The following is a 14,403-nucleotide window of genomic DNA, read 5'->3' as shown; positions in this document are numbered from 1 at the left end:
GTTTGAACTCGGGCCAACCGGGGCACATGTCCTTCCAAAGGCAGGGCTCTTTAGGCATTAAACCATCAAAATGTTAGCAGGGGTGGGTAATTTGGGGATGAGAACCACACCACCGAGTCCTTTCTGTTGGCATCAGCATGCAAAAAGAGTCACATGAACGCTGTCTTGGAGAAAACTGTGTGGCATTGATAATTAGAAAGCCCTGACTATTTTTGCTTGGCCTTCAGCAGTGGAAATCAGCATTACTGGATTGCAAAACAAACCGCACACAGACCTTATGCGGTATGTTTGAGAAAGTCATTTTAAAGGTTTATTCTTTCTTGTTACAAAATCAGTAAAAACACACCAAACGGAACTGCGCTGTTATGCTGTTGTTGAAGCGACTTCTGCCACTGGTGACCTGAATGGCTGAAATTCTTCACCTTCCCACATCCACACAAGCATTTAATAGATTTTGATTACATATTTACTCGACCAGGTCCCACCTCTGCAGCCTTCAAATCCTGCTTTCTGTACAGTCACTATAAATTAACTACTCAGTGTAAATGTTGATGTTATGCTTAGCCTGACCAAAGTATTGGCAGACCTATTTCCTTTCAAAGCTGATTGCTGGTTTGGTTAGAACGTGGTTTGCGCTAAGACGCAGGATGGCTCGAAAAATACCCTCCATGTGGATTCATAAAAACTACTATCAAAGTACTAAAATAATTTATTATGAACAGCCAGAACATCTGCGTCCCATGCAATCAGTCAGCTGTATTAATATTTATAATGCACATCTGTTTCTTTTAAATACAAGTTACATGTATAAACATATTTAAATGGGACTACTTTTTTTTTTGCTGAGCAGCTGAATGTCAGTTCAGGAATGTGTAGGTGTGTAATGTCTGATGTGTTAGTTTTACGGCTTAAAGGGTAACTGTGGTCATTATCTACCCAGTGTAATAGTCATTAGTTCATCCATTCAAACATGCTACATGCTCACTTCTGCTATTCACACTCTGTTGGGAAGGTGAGGGAGGTGGTGTGTGTGTGTGTGTGTGTGTGTGTGTGTGTGTGTGTGTGTGTGTGTGTGTGTGTGTGTGTGTGTGTGTGTGTGTGTGCTGATGCCACTTTTCTCTGCTTTCACGGATACTTACTTTTTCCAGCAGTCTCATTTTGAACTATCACAATTTCCTAAATTAAGCTTTGCTCAAGAACTTTGGTCCCAAGTTTGCTTCGTTTTAAGTTCCCATGCATTCACTTCATTCTTTTGAATCCATGCACACACACTTTCATGCACACAAGCCACTCCCCAGATAGCCATCAGCTCCAAGGCACACGCTATTGTTTCAGCTCGGTGCTAATTACTTCAGGTCTTGACCTCGGGTTCAGACGAAGAGCAATAGAGGGGGAAGGTGCATATGCGAATATGTGCCCCTCTGAATGTGTGAGTGTTTCTGCGTTGGGGGTTGGGGTGGTTGGTTGGGGAGGTCATTGGTGCTGCCAATCAGTTTTCACACTGGATTTGCAAAACTATCATGGGGTGATCTAAGAGGGAGCCAGAATAGCAGCACAATGACACCAGTCAACTTGACTGCTGCTGATTTGGACATGTTTTCAGCATTTGTGCAACTCTCTGATATAGACAGGAAATCTCATAAAATATGATAGAAACGGTCTGATGTGTAAAAGTGTTTCTAGTTCAAGTTTCAAGTCAAATTATATCACAATTAGCTATCTGTGCAATGTTACTGTTCTTTTCTCGTCCTGTGTGTTCCAGTTTTTGTTGATAATGTTTACTTTGTGTGCGTAGATAGTAGAGCTTAAACAGACACATATTTGGGGTCAGGGCGAACTTTTTTATTTGTGTCCATGAAAGGGTGTGTATTCAGTTGTTTCAATAGGTTAACTCCTGAACCTTGATAAATAATGCTTGGACGTGGTACATATTTAAATGACAGAACTACAGCAGTCCTTGCACATAGATGGAATTTAACTAGAGAATCATAACTTTGCAGAAAAGCCCGAGTACTGCATATCTGCTAGTCTGCAATTGCATCTGAATTTTCTGAGTTGGATTACATCTGAGATATTCTTTAAGCTGTCATAACTCTGCATGTTACTTTGAAGAACACACACATCAAGCATCTTTTCTCCCAAAATATTTGCAAGCATATCCAAGCCCTTTCTCACCCAAGGCCACTTAACAACACAGAAAATCCAAAGCAACACTCTTCACCGCTAGTATCATGCTGTAAAAAAAAAAGAAAAAGAAACCTTATCCCTGGGTGCCACTTGCAAACAAAACCTGTCCAGTATGTGCATTCACTGCAATGCAAAACAGATTTCCAATGCTTCAGCATCACTTAAGGCCCTATTTTCAATTACAATGTCATGAGCACTTAGAGCTGACAAGCCTTTAGAGAAGGGGAGTGGAACCTGTGGTGACGTGCCAGATGCCCTTAAAAGACAATTAAGGACTTTAAATATAAACACACACACACACACACACACACACACACACACACACACACACACACACTAAATCTACTTTTCAGATGCATATTTTCTAAAAATACAGCCAATAAAATTATATGTAGACCACATCAGCCGGTCAAAATACACGTTCTGGATATTGTCAGAATTAACTGGGGAATGCTTCTCATTTTCTTTTTAGGGGGAACGGAGAGGAAACACAGTGAGAAGAATGAGAAAAGAAAAGAAAAGCATGAAAAAGGAAATGAGTCGGGAGAAGGCAAAATGCTGAAGGAAAGGAAAGAGCGAGAGGGGGTAGAGAGTATAAAGGGGAGAGGGGAGTGGATGAAGCTCGCTCTTCTATTTTTCTCTTGGATCCCGCCCACCTGGCCAGGGGTTGGTCAGGGAAACCCAACTCCTGTGCTTGGATTGGTCGGCTTTTCTCTGGACGAGGAAAATAGTCTCCCTTCACAGACACAATAAAGTTTAATGCTGGACGCTTGGAAGCAGTAGGCATAAAATCAGTCCCGCTGTATGTTTTGTCGGTCCGCTGCGCTTTCCCACACGGAGTTACTGACGGGAGACGTCATAAGAAGGACTTGAGGATTTATCAAGATGCAGTTTTGTTTGTTTGTTTCTCAAACTGCAAGTGCGCACGTTATTTTAATTGAAAACACGCGCTTTTGATATCGCAATGATCCACTGCTGCGTTCAGGATATTTGAATCTATTGAATGGCTCAGAGTGGGATTGTGTAGCTCCCAGAGCGCACGGACGAACACGCACTCCGCTCCAGCTGGACTACAAACGCCGCTCTAGGTTCCAGGGCGACTTAACCCGACTGTGTTTGACGAGATAATAACTGTGGCAACATTTACAGAGGGGCAGCCGCTCAATATCAGGGTGACCATGCCCGGGATGATGGTGTCGCTCACGGGGTCAGCAGTGCTTCTCTTATCCGGATTGGTCGCTCCGCTCTGCTTGGTCAGGGCTTTTGGCGATGAGGTGGAGGAGATGACCTGCGACCCGATCCGGATCAGCATGTGCCAGGGTCTCGGCTACAACGTCACCAAGATGCCCAACCTGGTCGGCAACGTTCTGCAGTCGGACGCAGAGCTGCAACTGACCACGTTCACGCCGCTCATTCAGTACGGCTGCTCAAGTCAACTCAAGGTAGTGGACCCATGCAAATCGTAGCGACTGATGTCAAGCCACCACAACAAAGTAGAATAACCAGCATGCAAATATAATAATAATGATGATGATAATAATACACCATTAACGTGCACAAATTTAGGAACAAGCCTGGTCTAAAAAAAGCATGGCTCAGTCTGGAATCTCCGCTATATTTATTTGCGTGCGTCAAAGAGAGAAAGCAGTGTGTTTGTCTCAAAGCGCATGACAGAGCTGCAGCACCGCGAACTGATCAGACTGATGGCCCCGGTGATAATGAGGGCCATAACATGGGTTGATTCCCACGAAGTCAAGAGGATCGGGCGGGAGTTGGGGGCTCCGTGCCTTCCTTCCTTTCCTGTTGTGCCAGGCTGTCATGCTAAATTCATTGAAAATGCCCCCTCTGTCTGTTGACATTCTGAGTTCATGCCCCTCACAGCAACAGCTGAGTCTTTAGTGCTATATACTGCACTGTCTTGTTAACAATGATGCCCTCAGTGTCATAAAACAAATGCTGCTTGTTTGACTCCTGCACCATGTAAGGAAAAAAGAAAAAGATTGGACCAATTATGTGTCATTTCATTTTCAATTATTGGAGCAGCTGGTGGCACATCAGAGATTTCTTTTAGAGATGGCAAGTTTCAGTGTGGACAAGTGGTGTTTACATTTTTCTATAATTTGCTTTTATTCCTTTTATTTAGAGACGCCCAGTTTCAAAGGCATGCAAGCATGTCCAGATCGTCTAGACATCCCCGTACACTGACATGAAACCAAGCCCACACCTTTCCAAGTGCTTTTTTCCTCCCTCGGTCCTTATTTTAAGTCCACTGCCCTGTCTGGAGTGGCATGTGATTTTATTACAGCGTTAGAGTGACTTATTGCTGTGTGCAGCTGTTGGGAAATAGGGGTAAAAAAATATTTTGGCATGTTAAATTAATACACTGCTTAAGAAGCATACAGTGTGTACTAGACAACCACACAGAACAAGAAGCAACTGCAGTATGAAGCCAAACTGTCCTCCTCCAGTTGTAAATTGTCCAATGAGTTTAGCTGACAACCCAGTTTCTCTCTCACACACACACACAGATGCTAAAGAGGGAGAAAGGAGAAAGAGGAACCGTATCATTTAACATTTGCTCTAATGGGAGGCTTCCTGAGTAGTAACCGGAGTAGCTTTTCGCAGTAAAGTGACAGGACTCAGGTTACCAAGAGTCAGGGAAAACACCCAGAATATGTGAGGTTACTGTCACCGCTTGAGTATGCAGAGCCCACCGTGAGAATTATTTGAAGTATAACATGTGTTGTATGTCTCATGAACTTCTTTGAATGCTTTAGTCAAACCAAGACAATATTACAACATCTGGGTTGACTGCATTTTATCAAGTCACAATTATTCAGGATGGCAGGTCTTCAATAAAATTCAAGAACAGACATTCTCTGTTTTTGGTGAGAAACACTATAACAGGGATGTCAAACTCATTTTACATTGTTGGCCACATAAAGGCCACTTTGGGCCAGACCAGTGAAACTACATGACAACCCAGATGCTGAGCAGGGAACAGTGTAATAAGCTGAGAGTTTAAAGGACGTTTTCTTAGACTCGGATTAGTGATTTTGATATTGCCGTGGTAACGAGTCGCTGATTCATTATCAGAAGACAAGTCAACATTGTCTGCTTGTAGATATGTAGCAGAACAGTAGCTCAGTCATTCAATGTATATTAAATTTGTTTATATCTCAAACATGCTTCAGTGCACAGAGGCAACAATTTTAACTTTTCCCCGCCAGTAAATTCTCACAGACACTAAGAGTTGTATAACATTTCCCTGATATTTATTTCCCAACCTTGACACCCTTGTTGGATTCATGTTTCATTTGGGCTCCGTTCAAGGGCCAATTTCAAGCTGCGATTTGTTTATAACTGGATCAAGGCTGCAGTTCTGTAACATGTAGTTCCTGCTGTGGCCCAATACATATTTTGATATTTTTCAAATGGAAAAACAGCATCAAACCTTTTACTCCAGCACCTTTTTTTTTTAACCACTCCAAGTGCCTAGAGCTTGTTTCCGTTATCTCATGGTAGCTGAGTGAAATGCACTTTCTGCTTCTGTGTGTTTTCATATCATGAGCCTGGTACAATTTTACACTCTGGCTTCAAACAGATTTCACTATAAATGCATGAAATCACTTAAAATTGCTACCCTCTGTAACCCCAGAGTACTTCTTCCCTCACTGCTGCCAGAATGTCTGTCAAAATGTGTCAAACACAGTCAAATGTGACTCCAGACTGTTCACTATCTTTATAACACTGACTTAAATATCTATTTCAAAACTATTGCCATGGGACAGAATAAAACTCAGGCTTAGATCAGGGGGATCATGCAGCATTACACGGCACATGCCCTCGCTGCTGTAATCATCACAGATTGTTTTTGATGGTACGGATTTGTATGCGTAACCTTGGAGCAGGTTAGTGTTGACTCTCTCTGTTTTGACTCAAGATGTGGCATTCCTTATTAGAGGTGAAAATAGAGAGCTACTAATAGAAGAGGTGATGCAATGTAATGAAAGTCGGAGCAGAAAAAGCAGCAGGATAGCGAGACGTATATGCAAGTAGCTGGAGGAGCCACATGTGGGAGTACTGTACAGTTAGCAGCTGTAATCCAGTTGTAATATACAGAAAGCCTGCAGGGCCACAGCACTGTTTTCACTCCTCTAAAATACACCACACAAATGACACAATTTACCTTGTGCTTCACAGTTTGATTGAAGTGGATCAAAGTCTTAAAAATTATGACATAAGATTGGATAACTGTTGCGCTCCTACTGCAATTTCAGTGTTTAATTGAAACTGGCTTAAGTATACTGTTGCTTTCACTTTCTCTAGATCATAGGTGTCAAACTCTGGCCTGCGGGCCAAATTTGGCGAAGCCATACAAATGACTATTAGAGCTGGCCTACTAGTATTATACAGCTAATATATATATTGTTTAGTATTAAGCTTTGCTTGTTCCATATTCAGTTTTTCAGCAAAACGTGTTTGAGTCCATAAGAAAAGCTTCATTCTTATATCTGGAGGAATAAATATATTTCAATAAATATTAACCTTAGCCCGCGACTTTGTTTCGGTTTTGAATTTTGGCCCACTGTGTATTTGAGTTTGACACCCCTGCTCTAGATGAATTGGAATTGGAGCCTGCTAGTGGGGTTTGGGGCCAATACTAGTGCCAGTTTTTAATGGGCAAAAACTTCTGATATTCATAGATACATATTCATATATATTCCTTATACTTCACAGAGGATGAAAAAGCCCTCTAGAGTTCACTGCTTTGAGAATTCTATGGAAGGAGTGCTGCTGGCATCATTAGCGTCCACTTGTCCCCTTTTGAGCCGTGGTTCTCGAACTGTCGGGCGGACCCCAAAGAGGCCCACTTGAGCTGGACTATAAAAGGGCCAAGTTGAATGATAATGATTATTGTGGTTGAAAATAAACAAGCATTTACAGATGATATCATGCTGGCTCTTATTTCACTACAGTTCAACTTGTATTCATTTTATAAATTATTAACTGTTGTTGGGTGTGGAGCATTAGCTTTTGTCCTGCTTCTGAAGAGGCCTTGGAGGGAAGGGTCACTCCAACTCAGAGTTGTTCCGAGGGATCCCCTTTATATTATGATGAAACACTTCTATCTTGATAGTATTGGCCTTTTCAAGTGAAGAAAGGGTATCTGAATAATTTGATTAGAGTGAAAATGATTTGAATAATATACTGGGGGTTTAGAGTCACTTGGTGCCAACCCAGGTGAACATCTGTGGAGATTCTGGACAGATGTTTTAGACAGCATTCCCCATTAGCATCATTAAAAATAACCAATGAGTGAAAATCCTTTAGAAGAGTAGTTTCCATGCCTCCACTTGAAGAATCAGTGCCAAGGCTTATTGAAGCACTTCTGACAGCCATGTAATGGACCAACACCTTAAGTAAGAAGCTTTATGTTGGTTGTCCTTCATTTTTCTGCCCATACCTTATGTTTGAGTTATGCTGAACAGGAAAATGATGAGTGGCCATTGTTCCTGAACTTCCGGCAATGTGTTTGACAAATTAGACACAACTTGACCATGCACCTACTTGGCTGTGGTTCCCTAACACAACTGCAGACATCGATGAGAGTATTGTGAACAATCTCCCCAAAGAGAAGTGCATATGTGCCAGTATATTAGTATTAGACTAATATATTGTCCGTGTGACATTGCTTTTTCTATCAAAAGTTGCTTTGCAGTCACTCCCTGCTCCATGATTTTAAATCTCATCACAGAAAACATAGTTTGCCAAACTTGATTACATTCACAAAGGATCACATGTTAAACATGTATTTCTTTATCTCCACTTTCCAACAGTTCTTCTTGTGCTCAGTTTATGTGCCAATGTGCACAGACAAGGTTCCCATCCCTATTGGTCCATGTGGCAGCATGTGTCTGTCGGTCAAGAAAAAATGCCTCCCCGTGCTCCACGAGTTTGGCTTCATATGGCCTGAGGTGAGTCGTATCACCATCAAAGACATCATGCATGTCTTAAAAAAATAGAAGTTCAGGATATAGTTTAGCAATGTGGAAAACCAAGAAACGTTTAAATCCATTACTGACATTACCCATTATGTTTTCTGCCCAGGAGCTCAATTGCAGCCTCTTCCCACCTCAAAACGACCACAACCACATGTGTATGGAGGGTCCAGGGGATGAAGACCCTCCATACCAGCCCGTCCGCCATCCTCCCCACCAAGAGGAGTGTCACGCCCTGGGATCTGCACCTGACCAATATACTTGGCTTAAACAGACTGAAAGCTGTACGCTGCAGTGCGGCTACGATAGCGGGCTCTACAGGCGAGGGGCCAAAGTGTTCACGGATGCGTGGATGGCAGTGTGGGCTGTGCTGTGCTTCCTCTCAACCACTCTGACAGTCCTGACCTTTCTCTTGGATTCTCAGCGTTTCTCCTACCCAGAAAGGCCCATCATCTTTCTCTCCATGTGCTGTAACCTGTACAGCGTAGCCTACCTGGTAAGCAGGAGGTTTAGTAATAATTTTGATCTATTTAATTTCACTTGTTGTGAGCAAATCAATAAAGCTATTTCATCAAAAATAATCAGATGAGCACCTTATGGACCAGTTTTTGGATATTGATTATTTTTTATATTTTATAAAAATGTTGTAGAGTACCAGGGCCAGCAGTTGAACATAATCCAACAAGAGTACAGTTTGTTTTTGAGTTTTCAAAATGTTACATCAGTGATTAAATACTAAAAGCCCTTTTTGATTCATCACTGCGTTGAGATAATTCAGTAATCTCCAGCTCTGCCTCTTTGCATTTAGAAAGAAAGACGATTCGTTCTCTTTTTACTTTATTCTGGGATTAATTCAGCCTCACCTCTTTTCCCTTTCTGTTCTATGTCATTTAACAGGTACGACTGACTCTTGGGAGGGAACGTGTTTCCTGCGATCTGGATGCTGCAGCAGTGCCAATTCTGGTACAAGAAGGATTAAAGAGCACCGGCTGTTCCATAGTCTTCCTCCTCCTTTATTTCTTTGGCATGGCGTCCTCTCTCTGGTTAGTGCAAATAAACACTGAGTTTTTATAAATCCTTCATCTCTTTTCCCCAGTTTAATCATTGTCATCAGCAGCTGGGAATGCCTTTTGCTAGAACAATTGGAATATGAGACTTGCATCCTGTTTTCCTTAAAGTCTTACTGCCCTGTCTCATAACCCATGTACCATTTGGGTTCATTTCCGACACATGCAAAGGTAAAAGTGACACTTCTTAAATCTGTCCTGCACTGGAAACACTGCTGTTACAGCTGTTTTTCTTCCTTTTTGCTTGGGCCCTGCTTTCCTGTTTGCCTACACTCTTCCTTATTTGGAAAAGCAACAGACCAATGACTTCACTCTCTCCTAAAATATGATCATAACCCTGTATTATGCAACTCATGGCTAGCCGGTGTCAGGATAACTTAATTATAATTGAGGACTGGCCATGTCCACCTGATTGGTTATGAAAAAGTTACATAAATGAAAAATTACGTGTCGTTCCAACAGTAATCAGGAGCCTATGGTTTTTTCTAAGTATCTTAGTTTCTAGAAACAGATGATTTCTATTCACTATAAAAAGAAAAAGATAATCTGATAAGTGTACCCATGAGGAAAATGTGTTGCTTATATCGCTCCTTTGTCTGCTCTCTCTTCCAGGTGGGTAATCCTGACCCTCACCTGGTTCTTGGCTGCAGGACTAAAGTGGGGCCATGAGGCTATAGAAATGCACAGCTCCTATTTCCACATAGCTGCATGGGCCATTCCAGCAGTTAAAACCATTGTCATCCTCATCATGAGACTGGTGGATGCAGATGACCTGACTGGGCTCTGCTATGTTGGCAACCAGCAGCAGGAAGCACTCACAGGCTTTGTGGTTGCACCACTGGCCACGTACCTGCTTATAGGTAATTAAAGCATAATATTGGTATTCATTCATCTGCTTATGTTGGGTTTCCTTATTTTCTACTTTGTTCTTCTTCCTCAGCGTTTCTTTAACATACTCAGTTTCTCATTACAATTTTCAATCTGGTGGTCCTCACATGTCCTCCTCCCTCCTCCTCAGGCACTCTGTTCATCTGTGCTGGCCTTGTGGCTCTTTTCAAGATTCGCTCCAATCTGCAGAAGGACGGTGCCAAAACAGACAAGCTGGAGCGTTTAATGGTGAAGATTGGAGTGTTTTCTGTTCTTTACACCGTTCCAGCATCCACCGTTATTGGCTGTTATCTTTACCAACTCTCTAACTGGGGGGAGTTCAGGGCCAGCACCCAGGACTCATATGTGGCATCAGAGATGCTTCGAATCTTCATGTCACTGCTTGTGGGCATCACGTCGGGCATGTGGATCTGGTCAGCAAAAACCCTCCACACCTGGCAGCGCTGCTCTGCGCGCCTGCTCAGGGACAGCAGAGCGAGCCGAGGTGGCAAGAGGGCACCGGGCGAGAGCTGGATCAAACCAGGGAAAGGCAATGAGACGGTGGTCTGAGGAGAAAGAAGGAGAGAATGGACAGGAATGGAGTTCTGCTTGTTTCTCTCTCATGTACAGAAACTCACTCTGACGAATGAAGGAGGTCAGATAATCAATAGATGAGACGGAGATTGCAAATGTGGCACAGGAACGTTGCAGGAATATCACCAAAACAGCCTCTGGATGTAATTGCATCATCAAAGTAAAGACAGTCCTTGACCATGTGCCTCTATGAAGGAGACAAGATGAGAGTCATACATTAGTAGCAACAATAGCCTCTCTACCTTGATAGACTTCCTTTGCTCAGAGAGCTGGAGAAAGCAAAACAAATTAAGGAAAAAGAGAGATGGAAAAGGCAGAACTAAAGCATCATCAAGCAGACCGGACACCAATAAGCTGTACAGCACCACGTCTACCTCTCTGTCTCTCTTTTCTCCAGAGCCTCAGCAGAAGAGACTGAACCTGCTGAATACAAATAACCCTAACGCCATTGTGTCCTTTTAGGGTCTCCTTCAAGTTTTAAATTTTACACTGGAGCAGGTATCATATAGGTGTGGGCTGAAGTTTCCAAGAAGCACCCGATACCTTTAAAACCCCCTCCACATTGAGCGTATCAGACAAAGTGTACTGAGAATCTGATACACTGCCTTATTTGGTTATATTTTTCTGCTTTTTTGGGGAACTATACTTTTTTCAGTTCAAGAGAACAGTTAATTTTATTCTCAGAATTTTTTGGGAAACCAGCTCTAAGCTGTTTTATGCACTATAGAGATATAATATGTGAAGGGTTGGGAAAGCATTGGTAAGACTGAAAGTGAATCATTATACAACACATTTATATGCACAGCCTCATTGATGGGGAGAGTTTGGTCAGATGTAGGTGCAAAGAAAAGAAAACATTTTGAAGTAGTCACCACACCGCAATGAATCCTGGTAATACCAGCTGTGACTTTTATTGCCCCATAAATTTGTAATTGCTAAGATGTCCTGGGAAATGAAGGAATTTGTGCTTTTCTACGAGGAGCTCGGCTAACTTCCAGTGATGTGTATAGTTTTCCTGGAAATCCGTATATGCTCTTAAGTCGCCATGAAATTCAGGAAATTAAATTATTCTCTCTGTTCTTACCCAAATATTGTCTCTATGGCAGGGTAACGGTTAGAGAATTTGAGGTTATTAGACAATCACTTGCCATAATACACATTACGCAACAGCAAAGGGCCGTCACAGAGACATGCATGTGCTCACACAGATATCACTGTCAAAATGTTTGGCAATAAAAGTAAAGTGAAGACAAGCGGTCTGTATTAGGTGTGGACCCACAGAGGGTGAATTGTGGACTGTAGCTGTGGGTAAACTGTGTGGGCAGAGCAACCACGGCTATTCCACGGACCCCATGTGGGTGTGCCCACGCAGGGCCCACAGCAGTTTTACGCGCTGTGGCCCACAAAACACACAACCCCCCCCAAATGTGAGGTAAATGTAAGTAAGCCCATGTGGGGCCAATGGGACATTTGCCCCTTTAGGTCCCAAAAAAGGGAATTCTGTGGGTATCCCAGTGATGGCTGACCAGAAAATAACCCAGGTGTAGCCCATGATGGCTAGCTTATATTGGGCCCATAGCAGATTTGCCCTTTTGAATCCCCATGTGTTTTTTTTGTGGGCAAGCTATAGTTGGTGTACCTACAAAAAACCTGCACTGACCTCCTTGTGGGTTCTACGGGTCCGCAATGACCCCACATGGGCCCCAAAGGGGCATATTTGTGGGCTAAAACAGCACCAGTTGTCATAAGTATAGTTACGCCCAGTATATGCTGCATGAAGATACGTGTCATACCTGAGTCCTTAGATGGATTTTAATTCTTTTATTCCTCCTGTTTAATCACATTATCCCTGAATGGCACAGATATGTGGAGGTTAGAGCAATTCTTTTAGCCACTGATGAGAGTCCTTCCTGATTCTCGTTGTGCTGCTGCAGATTGAATGTAGGACCAGTAAATGCCTGACATGATATTTTGACATTACTCTTCATCTGAACATCTAAACTGTCCAAAACCTTTGTACATAAAAGTGTACTCGTGGTTCTCTGTCCACAAATCTTGTTCATCAGCTCACTTATGACTATATTTTGGTCAGTATCAGGAATCAAACATCTTCTTTTGTGTGCTTTTCTTTTCTGGTCTGTTGGTGTGTATATTTTCTTTCTCTATAAATGTCACATCATGTCTCTCTCTCCGTCTCTCTGCCTAGACTGTGTTTTTTATAAGGCTAATTTCCCAGACAATCAAACCCTCAAAGGAAGAGATTATTGCTCATTGTATTTCACATTTTCATGGATGACTAAAACAAGTTATTGTCTCTCAAGTTGGATTGGAGCTGTATTTACCAAATTCTGATATTTTCTCCTGTGTCCCGTATATTTGCATGACAATCTTCCCAGCAACATTCTTGCAGTTCTGCAAGCCTTTATATCTGTAGTATATGTGATATCTGTCACATTTTGCCTTCCATATTTGAGAAGAATAAGGAAATGTCTGTTTCAAACAGTTGAAATATATAAGACCTGGAGCTTTGTCTTCCTGTGTGTCCTCTGTAACTGTAGTGCCTCACACGTACCCCTGTTTTTGGCTTAATGTTTAGAATTGGACAGAAAATCATTGTGGGGATTCAATTGCCCCAAAATATGTTAAATATGAGCCATTTTTTAACATTAAGAGACAACTTTTAATGGTTGTGGTGAAACCTAGAACCCCCTCAAGAAAGTGTTTCTTAAACCAGCGCAGCCTGGCACATTTATTACATTTCCAAAGTCAAACAAACATTACATTCACTCAAAGTGAATTAAATTAACCTCTGACCACCTCCCCTCTGAGCTAATGTAGTTTCCCTGCGAATGTTTTGGCGGTCTACCCTATGACCACACTGAGCTTCAGGTAACATTTCCAAACAATCACAGAATGTGCCTTGAAACCCAGTGCGTATGTGTCAAGCTTAATAAAGATTGAGAACCACTGATTATACCGATTTGTTAAATGTTTGCCAGAAACCCCGATATGAATGACTGCCGAAGTCAGTTCACCAGCACTGATCGCAGCCTTTAAGGTCTGGACTGACCCCTGTGTTGAAAAGTCAGTATCGTCAATGTTTTATAATGAAATTGCTAATTTATCCTTGTAAAAAAAATGACAACAAATTTTAAAATGTGTTTGTTATTTAAAACAGTTTTGTATCAGAAGAATAAAAAAAATTGTTTTCTGACATGCTGACGGGGTATATGTGTGCCTCTGACTTTGATGAGTGTTGATTTCATTGTAGTGACATTTTTCGTTGCACATCGGGAAAAAAAATGAAAATTGCCCTCCAGTTTCTTTAAAGCTTAAAGGTAAACCTTTACCTGAACACAAAGATACTCAAATTACAGACAAATATTCCAAAAGAAGTAAAACGGTAAATATTTCCTATTTTCAAATCGTCATCACTCGAATAACCAAAGCAGAATTTTATATTTGAGGTGACTGAAAAATGCTTTCCCGTCTGTTGTGAATAAATTAACTTAAAAAAAGTAAGTGTTATGTACAGAAGAGTAGAGTTTGGTCATAGAGTGCAGTTAGTGAGCATACTATTGTAATGGTAAGACATTTAAAATGTAAGATTGTTATCATATAAAATTGTAGTTTTGTATAAACAAACAGACAGTCCATGACTCATAAAGGCCACTTAAAAGTAGTGT

General features: G+C 41.8%; 1 protein-coding gene across 1 annotated transcript; it reads left to right on the top strand.

The window, feature by feature from the left end:
- The first annotated feature begins 2,924 nt into the window (after positions 1–2,924).
- fzd4 (frizzled class receptor 4) lies at positions 2,925–13,931 on the top strand. The gene is made up of 6 exons (XM_085429876.1): positions 2,925–3,629; positions 8,028–8,165; positions 8,299–8,685; positions 9,087–9,232; positions 9,869–10,116; positions 10,275–13,931. Exons 1-6 carry the CDS (start codon positions 3,366–3,368, stop codon positions 10,691–10,693), a joined length of 1,602 nt encoding a protein of 533 aa, XP_085286002.1. The 5' UTR covers positions 2,925–3,365; the 3' UTR covers positions 10,694–13,931.
- The last annotated feature ends 472 nt before the right edge of the window (positions 13,932–14,403 follow it).

This window comes from Copadichromis virginalis, linkage group LG14, assembly GCF_057382275.1.
Source record: "Copadichromis virginalis isolate Kocher_CV1m ecotype Utaka linkage group LG14, C_Virginalis_male_GT1.1, whole genome shotgun sequence".
Classification (NCBI taxonomy): Eukaryota; Metazoa; Chordata; class Actinopteri; order Cichliformes; family Cichlidae; genus Copadichromis; species Copadichromis virginalis.
Note: the sequence above shows the minus strand (reverse complement) of the source record. Positions and strands in the feature narration are given on the sequence as shown.